The sequence below is a fragment of the Solanum tuberosum genome, unplaced genomic scaffold (assembly GCF_000226075.1).
Source record: "Solanum tuberosum cultivar DM 1-3 516 R44 unplaced genomic scaffold, SolTub_3.0 scf00030, whole genome shotgun sequence".
In the NCBI taxonomy this organism is placed as follows: Eukaryota; Viridiplantae; Streptophyta; class Magnoliopsida; order Solanales; family Solanaceae; genus Solanum; species Solanum tuberosum.
In genome coordinates this window covers 1,759,961-1,777,308 of record NW_006238956.1, presented here as the reverse complement: position 1 = coordinate 1,777,308, position 17,348 = coordinate 1,759,961, and the positions used below count along the sequence as shown (strand labels likewise).

Here is a 17,348-nt window from a genome sequence, read left to right as displayed (position 1 = left end):
AAGGATTTGTTGGATAAGGGTTTCATCCGACCGAGTATCTCTCCATGGGGTGCTCCAATTCTGTTTGTTAAAAAGAAGGACGGATCTCTTTGTATGTGTATTAATTATAGACAGTTGAACAAGGTGACCATCAAGAAGAAGTATCCTCTCCCAAGGATAGATGATTTATTTGACCAACTTCAAGGAGCAAGTTATTTCTCTAAGATTGATCTCCGATTAGGTTATCATCAATTGAGGGTGAAAGATGATGACTTCCGAAGACGACTTTTCAAACTCGGTATGGTCATTATGAGTTTCTAGTAATGTCCTTTGGGTTGACTAATGCTCCGGCGGCGTTTATGGAGTTGATGAATAGGGTGTTTAGACAATACCTTGACATGTTTTTTATTGTGTTCATTGATGATATTTTTGATCTACTCAAGGAGTGAGAATGAGCATATTGATCATTTGAGGACCGTGTTACAAATCCTCAAGGATCAACAACTTTTTGCAAAGTTTAGCAAATGTGAATTTTGGTTAAGGTAAGATAATGTGCCTCGTTAAAACCTTATTAAGAAAACTCCAATGGGAAAAAGCCTAATGAAGGAAACAGAGTACACACATCTCATAATACGCTTTGAATGTTGCCTCGTTAAAAACCTTACTAGGAAAACCCAACTTGGGACAAAATCATGGTTAAGGAAAAGAGTACAACACGTATTTCCCTCCCTCTGATGAAAGTTTCACTTGATATCTCAGAGACGACGCATTCCAATCTTGCATCTCAACTTCGCAAACGTTTATGTTGGCAATGCCTTAGTGAATAAATCAGCAAGCTTATCACTTGAACGGATTTGTTGAACTTCTATCTCTCCATTTTGTTGAAGATCATGTGTGAAATCCTCCTTTCAATTGAGCTATACATGTAGCATTATCTTCGTACATTGTGGTTGGTATATTCTTTTCAAAGAAATAACACACATTTCCTGAATATGGTGGGTTATTGATCTCAACCGGACGCACTCTCGACTTGCTTCATGGATGGATATTATTTCTGCATGATTTGAAGAAGTGGCTACCAACGCTTGCTTCATTAATTGCGAAAATATTGCCATTTCTCCACACGTAAATAAATAGCCTATTTGAGACCGAGCTTTATGTGGATCAGATAAATATCCTGCATCTGCGTAACCAATCAGTTCCGACTTGGATTCATAGAAATAGAATAAACCCATGTCCATGGTCCCCCGAAGATATCTAAGTATGCGTTTAACACCATTTCAATGTCTTTTTATTGGGGAGGAACTGAATCTTGCCAATAAACTCACTGCAAAATAGATATCTGATCGAGTATTGTTAGCAAGGCACATAAGTGTTCCGCCTGCACTAAAATATGGAGTTTAATCACCAAGAAGCTCTTCATCCTTCTCTTAAGGTTGAAATGAATCTGTATTTGATGTCAAGCGATCTTACCACCATTGGAGTACTCGATGGATGTGATTTATCCATGTAAAAACGCTTTAATATCTTTTCAGTGTATGTTGATTGATGGATAAGTATTCCATTTGACAAATTCTCAATCTGTAGGCCAAAACAAAATTTTGTCTTGCCGAGATCTTTCATTTCAAATTTCAGACACTCTACGACTTCTAACATCTTTTTACGAGTCTCAATGATGTTCAAATCATCAACATACACAACTATTATAACAAATTCAAATTTCGACCGTTTGATGAAAATGCAGGGACAAATCAGGTCAATTTTTGTACCCTTTCTTTAACAAATATTCATTCAGACGATTGTACCACATCCTCCCTAATTGTTTCAATCCATATAAAGATTTCTGAAGCTTTATTGAACAAGTTTCTCTTGAATCTTTGTATGCTTCAGGCACCTTGAATGCTTCGGAAATTTTCATAAAATATCATGGTCCAATGAGCCATATAGATAGGCTGTGACAACGTCCATTAGGCGCATTTCAAGCTTTTCATGAACTGACAAATTTATTAGATATTTGAAGGTGATTGCATCTACCACATAAGAATATGTCTCTTCTTGAGAAATTTTTTCACCTCATGATCATTTATTCCTTTTCTCTTTCGAGGATTTTTATCATTGGAACCAAATGGTCTACCACACTTCAAATGTGGTTTAGACTCATTTGCCTTAACAATTTGTCCCGTCGGGACATCAACTCGAACTGGAGCATTAGCAGTTGGAATATGCGATCTAGTAATTCTTGGAAGATTAGTAAAAATATATAGCAATTGATTCGCAATATTCTGTACATAAATTATATATTGAACTTCTTGCTCACATTGATTTGTCCAAGAATCCAGACGAGATAGTGATGATAAATTCCAATCTATCTCTTTTCCCAATTGCTTGTGTTCTCCCCTTAATGTTGGGTATACTGATTCATCAATATGACAATCAATAAATCTTGCCTTAAATAAATCTCCATCATAGGCTCCAAATATTTTATGATTGAAGGAGATTCATACCCAACATATATCCCCAACCTTTTTCTGGGCCCATCTTTGTGCGTTGTGGTGGAGCAATCGAAACATATACCGCACATCCCAAAATTCTAAGAAGGGAAATATTTGGCTCTTGACCAAAAGCCAATTGTAATGAGGGAGAATTCATGATAATAATTGGTCGGCCTTATGCGCACAAGTGTTGCTCCATGCAAAATAGCATGCCCCACATAGACACAAACAACGTTGTTCTTATTAGTAATGGTCTAGCTATCAATTGCAGATGTTTAATCAATAATTCTGCTAGACCGTTCTGACTATGAACATGAGCAACCGGATGTTCAACTATTATTCCAGTAGACATACAATAATCATTAAATGCCTGAGATGCAAATTCACCAGCATTATCTAGACGGATTGTCTTTATTGCGTAGTCTAGAAATTGTGCTTTTAATCTTATTATTTGAGCCAATAATCGCACAAATGTCATGTTGCGAGTTGATAATAAGAACACATGTGACCATCTTGTAGAAGCATATATCAAGACCATATAATATTTAAAAAGTCTACATGCAGGTTGAATTGGTCCACATATATCACCCTATATATGTTCTAGAAACGCAGAAAATTCAATTCCAACCTTGATTGTTGATGGTTTAATGATCAACTTTTCTTGAGAACAAGCAACACAAGAGAATACCTTTGACTGAAGGATATTTGGGCCTTTTAAGGTGTGCCCATGTGAATTCTCAATTATTTTGCGCATCATATTAAAATCAGGATGGCCCAACCGGTCATGCCAAATGATAAAATCATTAAAATTAGCAAACATCTTGTTTGATATGGCATGTGATTCAACTGTACTTATACTTGTATAGTACAACCTAGAATATAATGCAGGTAATTTTCATGCACAATTTTCTTCTCAGTATTAATTGTAGTAATGTAAAGGTACTCAACCTTTCCTTCATTAGCAGTCTCAACATGATAGTCATTTTGACGAATAACTTTGAAACTTAATAAGTTTCTTTGAGACTTACTACAATATAATGCATTATAAATGGTCAATATTGTCCCTCCAGGTAGTAATAAGGTCGCTCTTCCAGAGCCCTCAATCAATTTTGTACTACCTGATATTGTGTTAACATTTGCCATTTTCATAACCAAATTAGAAAAGTATTTCTTTTCTCTTAATATAGTATGTGTTGTAGCACTATCAAGAAGGCACACATCTCCATTACTCATCTTGGATCCAATTGACAACTGGAATTTCTATTAATTTTCATTAAAATAAAAATACATCAAAAGAAGTACGGAACAAAACTAATAACGAAAATTTAAATACTTCAACATAAAGAAGAACATGATAATTAATAAAACACACAAGTAAAATAGCAACAAACTGCATTCCCTAGCTAAAAGATCATACTTTAGTTTCGATCTCCAAAGAAGTCATCAACTTCCAGATCAGTAATATCTCCAAGGTCATCAAAAATATCATCTTTTAAAGCTAAATTTGCTTCAACATCCTTATCATATTTCTGAGATGTTCTCGGCTTATCATCATCTTTAAGAGTCAAATGTGACTCAACTCGAGCATTGGAAGAGGAGGCACCACTTTTATTTCCTTTTTATTTTAAAGGAATTTTGGTAGAGCCTGACAAAATGCTCATGTGTGCGACATTCACTCTTCCGATGGCCTTTTATGCCACATCGATGACAATTACTTTTTGAGGGGTTATTTTGAGAACTCATGTTGTTCTCCCTTTTATTATGACCACCACCTCGACGATTGTTGTATCGTCTCTTATCTTTGCCACATCCCCACGCATTATTATAGCCCCGATGATCATCTCTTTTTACTTCAGATTGATCATGTGCTCATTTACTTCTGGTAACGGAGAAGCTCCAGTGGGACGAGCTTCATGATTTTTCATTAAAAGGGCACTATGTTGCTCAGCGACCATAAGGCATGAGATCAGTTCAAAGTATTTCTGAAAATCCTTTTCAAGATATTGTTGTTGCAATATCACATTTGAGGCATGGAAAGTAGCAAATGTCTTTTCCAACATGTCCTCTTATTTTATAATCTCCCCACATAATTTAAATTGGGAGGTTATCTTCAATTACGGTCATAAAATCTTGAAACCGTAGGTGCATCCACTCATAACGAGCTCTTAGCAATACTGTAGCCTTTAGGTGGTCATACATCCCCTTCAAATCAGTCCACAATTCAAGTGGATCTTTTACTGTCAGATATTCAATCTTCAGGCCCTCATCAAGATGACGACGAAGGAAAATCATAGCCTTCACCTTATCTTGGCTCGATGATTCATTTCCCTGAGTAATGGTGGCATCAAGACCTTTAGCAGCTAAGTGAATCTCAGCATCGAGTACCCATGAAAGGTAATTTTTTCTAGAAATATCTAGTGCCACAATCTCAAGTTTGGATAAATTCGACATGATGAGATTATGAGAGAATATGTGAATTAAATACGAATATCTATATAATACCTTTGCAAGTAGGAACTTCGTGTCGATAACGTCTTATAAAAGAAAGCTCAAAATAATATAATAAAGAGAAGAAAGGAAAAGAAGATGAAGAAGAGAATTCTTATTCCAGAATGTATTCCAAATAGTGCGTGATAACTCTATTTTTAGTATTGAGATATTATTCCCAAAAGTCACCTAACTAGTAAATACATAGTTATCCTAAATGTTCTTGTCACCTTGGAAGCACCTATACATGAATCCAATTAATTATTGGATAAATCTAATGGATAATCCACACAATACAATGAATTTATAACAATATGCTTATTTATGGAGTAGTATTTTGATTTATTTGTTACAACGCAGAAAACTCACTAGTTATTTTAAGTGTATAAGCCAAACCAATGACCAATCGCACCGTGCGACTCCTATACAAAACTTTGAGTAAAAACAGAAAACACGTTTACCGGATATATTTTCGGTTATTAGTTCAGCTCCCCATCCAACGGTCTTCATCATTTAAAGAAACCGAAGATGATAAGATGTACTCTTTTTTTTTATTTTATAAAATAAAAAGGGCTAGAGAAGTGACGCAGGCCATTTTCGATTAGCAAGCGGAACTGGTCAACGATTACTTCCACTGAAATATCTCTCTTCTTCATGGAACCCTAATTCACAATCGAATCCCCATTTTTTTTCCATAATGTCAGCTATGCCATTCATTTCTCACTGATTATTGTTCTTGTTCAATTTTTAAGCTGAAGAGTGAGTGAGTATTGATGGAGGGAAATTCAAGCGGTGGCGGTGGTGGTGGAAACGATGTAGAGTTGCTGTGCAAGACGTTACAGGTAGAACACAAGCTTTTCTATTTCGACCTGAAGGAGAATCCACGCGGACGATACCTAAAAATTTCGGAGAAAACGTCGGCAACAAGGTCTACTATAATAGTACCATTCAACGGCATCTCATGGTTCCTCGATCTCTTCAATTACTATGTCAATTCAGATGACCAGGACGTCTTTAGCAAAGAACTCCAACTTGATACCAAGGCAGATTATTATATACATATGTCGCTTCAGCTCCTTTTTATCTTCTCAACTGTGTTTTTTTAAAAAACTTTTTATCATTAACTTCCGTTTAATGTTGTTTTCTGGTTTTTTTCACTCTACAGGTGTTTTACTTTGATGTAGGGGAGAATAGGCGAGGGCGCTTTCTTAAGGTTAATTTACTTTCCTGTCCTGGACGCTTTGCTTTGCTCTGTTTTGATGCTAATCAAAAATATATTTGCACCCTTAGTTTCCTCACGCATTTCCATTGATATGGCTGTTTAGTCTAGTCTTGATTCGTGATCATTATTGAGAATTACGATTATTGGTACACATGTTAAATGGGGTAGCTTGCATATGAGAGTGTGTGATGTGGAAAAAAGCCCATTAGAACATGGAACTTTGTGTATTGTTTTATGGGTGATCAATATACTAATTTGAGTTCATCCGTAGATTTCTGTGTAAAGATATCCAAAGGTCCTATCAAGTATCAAATAAACATGGCTTGGGTTTGGTAACTCTGATGATTCGTTTCCGTGTAAGCTGTCTGGATTGCAACTGTCGTATTCTGCATTTGTTACTCTATTCCTCTTAACCAATCTTGACGGAGTCTCTATTATTTGTTTTTCCTTTACACCAACCTTGAAGGAAATTGCTATTATTTGGATTCCAGTTAATTTTTTGTACAATATGCCCATGATTTAATATGAAGAAGTCTATGCCTTTCTCAGGGTTGGGTAGTAAATTGAATTGTTGTTCATGTTCCATGACCAGAATGATCAGTGTATTAGGTAGTATGGACTTCTCTCTTTCTCTCTCTACCTGCATATGAGTGAAACATAGTTTTTTATGCAATTCAACTAACATACATAGTGGACAAACTGGCTAACATAGAAATAAGATTGAAGCTCTTTTACCATGCTTATATCTCTTTCTGATTATTAAAGGGCCACATATAATAATAGAGTAATACTAAGAGAAGGTTCTATAATTGTAAAGAAAACTTTAAAAACTGTAAGATGTTGAAGGAATCTTAAAATTTGTAGTTCTTCACATAAACTGAACTCTTGTCAATTTCCGTAATGAATTGATTTTTTGAAACAATATAGTTATATTTGACTCCTATCTGTCCTTGTTGTTGTGTGTGCGACATTGTTTTGGAAAATTATTGTCATGTTCTTGTGTCCATGTGTGTCGCACCTCTGCACCTATACAAGTGGAGTATGGGGGAGATGAGAAACCAAGTCAAAGAGTTTAGGAAACCTTTTTCTGGTTGCCAGGAAAGTAATCACAATTATTGTCCAGAGAAGTACTTTTTCTTTGCCTAGTTCCATCTTCTTGTTTATGAGTCTGCTCTTCTACTTCGCCAACTAAATTTCATTAAACCCCCAGTCTCTAAAATTAAGAAAGGAATTTAGCTGCTATCCGTGTCATCCAAACCTGAATAATGTAACTTTTTGCTGAAGATCCATTTTTCCGTTATACATTACCTTTGATCAGGATACTCCTCTTGTGATGGATGTTATTTATCTTTTTCTCTTTCTCAACTACTAGCACTCTTATCTGCTGGGAGAACATTTAAAACAAGGTTACATTTTCTGTACAGTTGGAAGCTTTGAGTACTTTGTTATTCTGAGAAGTAAAAGAAACGGGAAAAGTGTATTTGAGATTCATATCTACATTATTACTCTGGGCCCTATTATAGTTATATTTTGCACAGTACCATATCATTCTTTTCCATGTGAAACACTATTCATTAATATTTTCTTTTTCGAGTAAAGGTAACTTTGTATTCACGAAAACCTCATCAACAAAGGATGATGAGGATCATTTTACAACCCACACACAGTGTGTGCACTATCCTCAGTGAGACTTACCTATGAAGTCAACTATGTCTATTGTATCCCTACCATATCATGTTTACACAGTGTGAGAAATATATGAGAAAAATATTATTGAATTGTGTATCTAAATTGTTACATTGAGACCCTATTTATAGACACTACATTGGAATCCTTTTCCAATTAGGATTCCTATTCTTATTCCTATTTCTATTCTAAGTAGGAAATACTTATTTCTATTCTAACACTCCCCCTCAAGCTAGTGCATACAAATCATATGCACCTAGCTTGTTACAGATGTAATTAATACGAGGACATGTGAGGGACTTGGTGAAGATATCTACAAGTTGATCATTTGACTTCACAAATTTCGTAACAATATCTCCCGAGAGTACCTTTTCTCTAACAAAGTGACAGTCAATCTCAATGTGCGTAGTCCTTTCATGAAACACTGGATTTGATGCGATATGAAGAACCGCTTGATTATCACACACAAGTTCCATCCGATCAATTTTGCCAAATTTTAGTTCTCCCAGCAACTGTTTATCCAAACTAGCTCACAAGTTGTGTCGCCATTGCTCGATATTCTGATTTTGCACTAGATCGAGCAACCACATTTTGTTTCATACTCTTCCACGACACTAAATTACCTCCTACTAAAACACAATATCCGGATGTCGAACGTCTACCAGAGGGTGATCCTGCCCAATCAGCGTCTGTATATCCAATGATATGCTCATGGCCTTGATCCTCAAAGAGTAGTACTTTACCGGGAGCTAACTTTATATATCGCAGAATACGAACAATTGCTTCCCAATGACTATCACAAGGGGAAGTCATAAACTGACTTACAACACTCACAGGAAAAGAGATGTCAGGTCTAGTCACTGTGAGATAATTCAACTTTCCAACAAGCCGTCTATACCTTTCAGGATTACTAAGTGGCTCCCCTGTGCTGGAAGAAGTTTAACATTCAGATCAATAGGAGTGTCAATAGGTCTACGTCCCATCATTCCTGTCTCCTCAAGAATGTCTAAGGCATACTTGAGTTGAGAAATAACTACCTGATCTAGACTGTGCAACCTTAATACCTAGAAAATACTTCAATCTGCCAAGGTCTTTGGTCTGGAAGTGCTTAAAGAGATGTTGCTTCAAATCGGTGATACCATCTTGATCATTACCGGTGATAACAATATCATCAACGTAAACAACCAAATAGATACATCAACTTGGTGTAGAATGCCGATAAAACACAGAGTGATCAGTTCCACTACGAGTCATGCCAAACTCGTGAATTACTGTGCTGAACTTCCCAAACCAAGCTCGAGGAGACTGTTTCAAACCATAGAGTGACCTATGCAATCGACATACAAGGCTACTAGACTCCCCTTGAGCAACAAAACCAGGTGGTTGCTCCATATAGACTTCTTCCTCAAGATCACCATACAGAAAAGCATTCTTAATGACCAACTAATGAAGAGACCAATGACGAACGGCAGCCATAGATAGTAAAAGACGAACATATGCTATTTTAGCCACAGGAGCGAAAGTGTCACTATAATCTAGCCCAAATATCTGAGTGTACCCTTTGGCAACAAGGCGAGCCTTAAGTCAATCAACCTGACCGTCTGGACCAATTTTGACTGCATAAACCCAACGACAACCAACAGTAGATTTACCTGCATGAAGGGAGACAAGCTCCCAAGTACCACTCTTATGTAAAGCAAACATCTCATCAACCATGGCCTGCCTCCATCCAGAATGAGAAAGTGCTTCACCTGTAGTCTTAGGAATGGAAATAGAGGATAAAGACGATACAAAGGCATAATGGGGTGATGATAGACGATGATAACTTAAGAAGGTATAGTGTGGGTTAGTATTTCGAGTGGATCGTATACCTTTTTGAAGTGCAAGCGATTGGCTAGGAGGAGGCAAGTCCGCAGTAGGAGCAGGGTTCGGCGCATGACATGAATCATCTGGGACTAGGGTTGGATGTGGACGGCGATGATAAGTTAGTAGTGGTGGCACTACAACTGGAGATGTAGAAGTAACCGTAGATTCCTCAAAGGTTGGCACAGGTAAAACTTGAGATATAGGTAAGACCATAGATACATCATGATGGTCAGAAGATGTATAGTAAGGCTGAGACTCAAAAAATGTAACGTCAGCGGACATAGGGTATCAATGAAGATCATGTGAATAACAACGATATCCTTTTTGGACTCGAGAGTAACCAAGAAAGACACATTTGAGGGCATGAGGAGCTAATTTATCTTTTCCTAGGGCCAAGTTATGAACAAAGCATGTGCTCCCAAAGACACGAGGGGTAATAGGATTGAGGATAGAGATGTGACTGAGGAAACAGTATGGAATGTGGAACCTGATTCTGAATAGAAGAAGAGGGCATTCTATTTATCAAATAACAAGACGTAAGAACTGCATCTCCCCAAAACAGCGGAACATTGGATTCAAGGAGAAGAGTACGAGCTGTCTCAATAGGGGTGTATGGACAAGTAGTCTGGTGAATAATGCCTTGGTGAGTAGCGACAAAAAGCGTGCTTAAAGCACAAAACGGAGCGAGGCGCAAGCACTGCACTTTTATGCGTTGAAGCGAGGCGCTGCTAAAAGAGCAAGCGCTTTAGTAGGCAAAGCGAGAAGTGCACTTAAAGCAAAGATGACAAAAAAGAGCGCTTAAGCACTGTTAGTTTTTTTTTTTAACTTCTGTATAACAAACTTGTCTGCTGCGACTCAAACATTTCCATCTTCTTCTTTTGTCACTCAAACATCTCAACATATGCTGCTATGACTCAAGCGATAAGTTCTTCCTCTCTTTTCTTCTTCTCTAGACTCTCTTTCAGTCTTTTAAAGATTACTTCTAGGGTTTTTTTTCCCCTGTTATGCTCTCTTTTTTTTTTTTTTTTACTTATTTGGTTTTGCTGTTTGCATTTGCTTAATATGTTGTGATTATGAGGATTTTTGACTATCTTTTACTTACTTTTTAATTTAAGAATTGAAAGATTTGCTTAATATGTTATTTCTATTGAGTTCTTGGTTATTATATATGCATATTGAATATTTTTTATTTTTGTACCAAGTAACGTTTTAGTAGCAAAAAGTGTGCGCTTTGCTTCACGCTTCAGTGAAGCAAGCTCTCATTGCTTTTTTCCGCTTCTCGCTCTCTAAAACATTGTGTTTACACCAAAAATAAAGTAAACTAAGGCATTGATTCCTAAGCTTCTGGTTGTTGGTCCCTTTGGCATTATAACATCTTGAATTTCTCTCCTTCCACAATGTCCACCAGACACAAGCTTGGATGGATCTCCAGTAATCTTCACTGGCTCCTCTTCTGCCAATACCTTTCCACCTGTTGAGTAATTCCATAGTAGACTTAGGCATTACCCAACTGTTTCCTAGGATACAAAGGAACATGTTCCACAGATTTGTAGTTGATTTGCAATGAAGAAAGAGACTGATATTTACCTTTGCTTCTTGGTTGCACATATAACACCTTGAGAAAATCTGGAAACCTCTTACTTGTAACATTTCATATGTTAAGCATGCTTTTCTTACCACCAACCAAGTAAAATATGATACTTTTAATGGGCTTTTTTAACCTTCCAAATTAGCTTCCAGGGCTATACTTCTGTGTTGACTTGACTACTGTTCCTCCACTAATAGCATGACTTACTTTTGTGTTGACTTGACTAAAAGGCCCCTTTGTTGTGTAGTGACCATATAGGGTTGTCTGCATTGGTAGCAATACCTGAGAAACTATTCAATACCTGGAGAAGCCTGGCGATCCCTGTCACTTCCCAATCGTTCAGTGCTCTTCTAAAGATCAAATTCCAATCCTGGGGACTCCACACCTGTGAGACTGAGGCATTCCTTTGAGAGCCCAGAATGTGAAGTTGGGAAAAAAGACTTCTCAAGTTATCTTCCCCAACCCAACTTTCACTCCATTTCCAGCTTGGAAGGTAATGTTGTTGTAAAACTGATACCACAACCTCATGTTGGTCTTCCAGACACTGCATCCGAAGGTGCCCATGACCTCAGTGACCCACTGATTTTGCAAACCATATTTATCTTCAATAAACCTTCTTCACAAAGCCATATTATTTGTGCAAAACCTCCATGCCCTCTTTATTTATTAGTGTCAATGAATCCCACTTGACCAGATTATAACCACTTTTCTCCTTATTTCCTTGCCATAAAACGTACCTCCTTAATCTGTTAATCTTCTTGTCAATGCTAACACTCCCATCAAGTTGTTGCATATAAGTTAAATATACGAAGCTTGTTGCAGAGTAACTAAGACAGTATTTACAAAGCTTGTTACTGATGTAACTAATTTGAGGACGAGCAAGGAACTTGTTGAAAATATTTGCAAGCTGATCTTTGGCTCCACAAATTTCGTAACAATCTCTGCTGCGAGTATTTTTTTCTATGTTAAAATAACAGTCAATCTAAATGTGCTAAGTCCTCTCATAATACTAGATTTGACTCAATACAAAGGATTGCTTGATCATCACACACAAGTTTCATCTCATTGATTTCTCCATATTTTAATTTTGTGAGTGACTATTTGATCCAAACTAGCTCGCAAGTTCCTACAGCCATTGCTCGATATTCTTCTTCTATGCTAAATTGATAAATACTTTCTATTTCATACTCTTCCACTGTATCAAATTACCTCCTACTAAAAGACAATATTCAAACGTCGAGCGTTTATCAGAAGGTGATCTTGCCCATTCAACGTCTCTATATCCAATGATATGGAGTAGTGGCTTGTAGGGGTTTGGTTGGTGAAGGGAGGGGTACCTTGTGGTGGTGTTGGTTTCCGCCCAACACTAATGGAAAGTGGAACACAAATCATATCTGTGGAGTCACCGGAAAGACATGCCGACCTCCTTTTCTGTCCCGAATGTTTCTCACTATGGTTTTGGTAGCATGTTAGAAGTGAAGACTTGGGAAGATGTATTATTGAGAATTTAGCGTTATCAAAAGCAAAATACGCAAAAACGCTCTAAGCTCCGTTGGGGCTTTAAGCGCAGAGCACAAATAAGACGTGGGCTTTAATGAAAAAAGGCTCAGGAGAGAAAATAGAATATATATGTTTAGTCCAAGATTAATAATTTAAAAGCCTGAATGACAATTATATGAATAAAGAAATTGAAAAATAATTACGATAAAATCAATTGTTTAGTGTCATCTCTTTAGAAGAGGTTCATTGGGAAGGAAAAGTATGCCTTAGAACCTTGACGACGACACTAAAGCACACAATAAGCGAGGTGAAGTGCTCAACACGTTTTGAGCCTCGCTTCAGGGCTTAAGCGCGCCTTTGATAACACTATTTGAGATTTGTATCTACATTATTACACTTAGCCCTAATCATAATTATATTTGACACAGTATGCAATCCTTTTCCATGTGGGACACTATACATTTTTATTTTAACAATTATGACATGAGCTTTGGCTTGATGTAAATGTGAAATTCCATTGGGTGGGTGATCTGTATAGTGGAGCTCATTTCTGGCATAACTATACAGGGTAGGAGGGGAAAGCCTCTTGAGAATCATTTAATGCTTTTAATGCCAGGGTTGAGGAACTTGTGAAACTGGTTGTTCGTATCTATAAATTGTGTCTTTGGTCTCTGTGACTTTGTCAAGGTAGTACAATTGAGGCACAAAGCCTCTTGTGTGCACTTGCATGTAATTAATATAGAAGAATCATTTGACTGCCTATAATATTCCCTGCAAAATGCAAACAAGCTGGCTAGATTCCTTGAAGTTGGTTACATCCTTAGTTGAGTGGTGTTTTATTGTGTTATCTGCTTGCTAAGATTGTTGATGGTAATATTATGCCCTGGCGTCTACAATCTCTGAATTTATTATGATAATCACTAGTCAAAGATTTTTCTAAAGCCATCATCTTGACCTTAACGTTTGTATTCTCCCCTAACTCATCTAAAGCTGAATGGGGGCTATCATGTAACGGAGCTAAGCATATCTACTTTTGTACTCTTTGCATCTTCTTGATGCCGGTAATGAAACAACTTACTTCATCAAAAAAAAAAAAGAAGCTGAATGGGGAACCCTGCCCCATCCCCTTTTCTGCCACTTTCCTTCTATGTTCATTTAATCACACAAAAATCTTGTAATCTTTCTCTGAGCCCTTTTAACCAGGAGCTCTGTCCTGTTTTATTCCCCTTCCACCACCTGAGTGACTTGACCCATTTCCCAGATTCTCTAGTATATTTAGTTATCAACTATTTCTTTCTTTGGAGATAATAAATAGTCCTCACAGATGCTTGACCCTTTCTCTATCTTTATCTATTTGTATGAATGATTTCATCTACAGCCATAACCTAGCTCTAAGCACTCTGGTGATTCAAATATGGACTTGCTAGATTCTTTTCCTTCTATTTTCCTATGGAATTTTGTTACGGGTTTGACTTTCATTATTGAAGCAGCATACTGACATAATCAGAAGTCTTACATTTTGCTTTATGAATAGTGAGTAATTTCTGAAATTAAGGAAATGTAAAGAACTTCTAAGACTTTAATATACCTTTTAAACATTAGGAAATAAATTAATTGTCAGGCTCCTAAATTTCAATTGAACTTTATCTATCCAAAGAGAGGAAAAAAAGGAAAAGAGAATATCTAGAACCTTTATGTCAGCTTAATCGGGATCTTCTTCAAAATCATATCAAAGATCCTAATAGAGAGACTCAAGCAAGTTACGCCAAAGCTAGTTGATGATCAACAAATAGCCTTCGTAAAGGGCAGGCAAATTATGAAATGTGTGGATGAGAGATATAGGTCCAAATTCCCAGGAATTCTATGCAAGCTGGAGATAGAGAAAACTTATGATCACTTAAATTGGGAATATATGTGGAAAACATTAAGGAGGATGGGGTTTGGCAACACCTAAATAAACTGGATGAGGTTTTGTATGTCTGCAGTGAAGTTATCTGGTTCGATCAATGGTTCCACCATCTGGTTTCTTTTCCTCTGAGAAAGGATTGAAACGAGCAGATCTCTATCTCCTTTTCTCTTCATTCTTGCTATGGGAGGTTTAAGTGAAATTGTTAGCACCCTTTTTTAGTCTACCAACAATTTTATGCATGGAAAATTATATCAGAAAGTTGATTAACAGCAGCTATTAATTATGTTATATCTTATTTTAGTAGTAGGAGGATGTTTTTTCCTTGTAATTAGGTGGGTCGTTAATCACCAATGTTGTATTTGAGTTACTTGAATTAATGGGAAGATAAGCAAAAAATTATGAAGTTTTTGAGTACTTCAAAGTGAAGAGATTGTAGACTCTCTTAAAGAACCAGCACCTAAGTTGCTCGGACTCGGGTGCGGGTATCTGAGACGGATGCGAATCCAAGAGTCGGATTCGGCAAAATCCAAATTATAAGATTCGTGTGGATACGGATGCGGGGATACGGCTAAATTTTTTCAATATTATAAAAATATAGTTATGAAGATATTCTAAATTTGAGAGATATGTTGTGATAAACTTACATGTATTTTGTAGAATTCAATCTTCCATTCTTCAAGATGAGATTACTCTTCCATTCTTCCTACAAAGACACAACAAAATAGAAACTAAACATTAAAAGCATTTACAAATTACAATAGAACAAATATAACTAAAAGAATCAATAAAAATTGAAAAGAAGAACTAACCTTAGAACATGGATAGTAACTCTTGAAACAAAGTGAAAGTGAAAATACTTCAATTATTAAAATTTAAGATATACACAAAGAAATTTATCCACAATTTAGATATTCATAATTACTAATCAATATTCAATACACCAAGTAAAAGTGTAGAACATACTATCTAACAAAAATCAAGAGATCGTCTCAACTTAATCCATAACTTAAAATTAACATAACAACAAAATATTGTCAATTATCAAGTTATTTAATTAAGTTAGCTATCTCTTCCACATCTTCCACATTTTCTTCAACTTCTTCCAAATCTTCAAACTCTTCCTCAAATATCACACCTTCAATTTGAGGTTCATCTATTGAAAGCTCAGTTAGATCATTAGTTGTCTCATCAATATCAAACCGATCTCCACCTAAAATAAATTAAAAACAATAAATATATTAGAAGATTTTATATAAAAAGAAAAAAACATCATTTAAACTAAATAATTGAAGAAAATAATAAAGAAAATATAGACATACCAACATCCCAATATTTGCTTGGCCCATTTATATATTTCTCTTTCTTGCGAGACAACAACCGGAGATTATAATGTACAAACACTAAATCTTCGGCTCTTGAAGTTGCTAACTTATTTCTCTTGATATTGTGAATCAAAGAATATGTACTCCAATTTCTTTCACAACAAGAGGAAGAAGCCGGTTGAGTAAGCAACTTGTAAGCTAATTGTTGCAAAAGTGGAGCCGAGACCCCATGATTTGCCCACCAAGAAAGAGAATCTTCATACATCATAGCCTCAATCACATGAGGCTCACTAAAATAGCCACTTCCGCTACAAAAGGATCCATACTCCAATGAGACTTGTTTCATTTCATTAGAATCTTTAAAGTACCTTTGAAAGCACTTGACTCTATTCAATGAAATTTCACTATCTTCATTAGGAGCTAGCTTTCGAATTCCATTCTCTCCTTGAAGCCATGATTCATGATAATATTTGGGAACCAAAGAATGTGCCATACAATGTAGAGGTGTGTTACTTTTGTTCCACCTAGCCACAAGAATATCATGAATAGTATAAAAAAAAATTGATTGACCGGAAATGAGATCTTTCCCCTCATGCTCAAAGATGACTTTCTTGACCTTCTCAATCATTGAGTCCCACATATCATAGATGAGATGTAATTTTGGACCATCAATATCGGCGCTTCTTAGCATATCAACAATTGGTTCCGTAAATTTCAAGAAATAATCAATACTATCCCATTTTTCATCATTCATTATAAGGGATTTTATTTCACGTGTTTTGGCTTCAATTCCCTTATCCCCCTTATAATTCTTCCATTCATCATCCATGACCATTTTCTCCAAAGAAGATTTCACTTTGCGAATTCGGGTGGTCATAATGATGTGTGAGGCAAATCTTGTTTCACCAACCTTCAACAAACACAAATCCGAATATTTTTGAAAAAGTGCATGTGCCAAGTCATGGTTCACAACAAAGTTCTTCAAATTACTCACTTCACTAAGTAACTCTAAAATCCATTTACAATTAGTAAAGTGAGGTGATTTTTCCGAAGGTTGGCACATACTTTTCAAAGCTAGATTCAAACAATGAACAACACAAGGAGTCCAAAATATATGAGGATATTTTTGCTCCACAATAGTACCGGCAAGTTTCATATTACTTGCATTATCCGTAATAACTTGAACAACATTGTTTGAACCTACATTTTCTATTGCTTCAATAAATAAGTTAGCAATATATTCACCATCTTTTACGATTCCACTAGAATTGATTGAATTTAAAAACATTGGACCTCC

At 36.3% G+C, this 17,348-nt stretch overlaps 1 protein-coding gene across 2 annotated transcripts in view; it reads left to right on the top strand.

Annotated features, from left to right (window-relative positions):
• The first annotated feature begins 5,529 nt into the window (after window positions 1-5,529).
• LOC102589727 (transcription factor Pur-alpha 1) overlaps window positions 5,530-17,348 on the top strand; it is a 19,176-nt gene continuing 7,357 nt past the window's right edge. For both annotated transcript variants that reach the window (XM_006341816.2, XM_006341815.2), the window contains exons 1-2: window positions 5,530-6,001; window positions 6,124-6,171. In XM_006341816.2, the coding sequence (XP_006341878.1) occupies window positions 5,732-6,001; window positions 6,124-6,171 (318 nt within the window). In that variant the 5' untranslated portion in view covers window positions 5,530-5,731. The remainder of the gene's footprint in view (window positions 6,002-6,123; window positions 6,172-17,348) is intronic.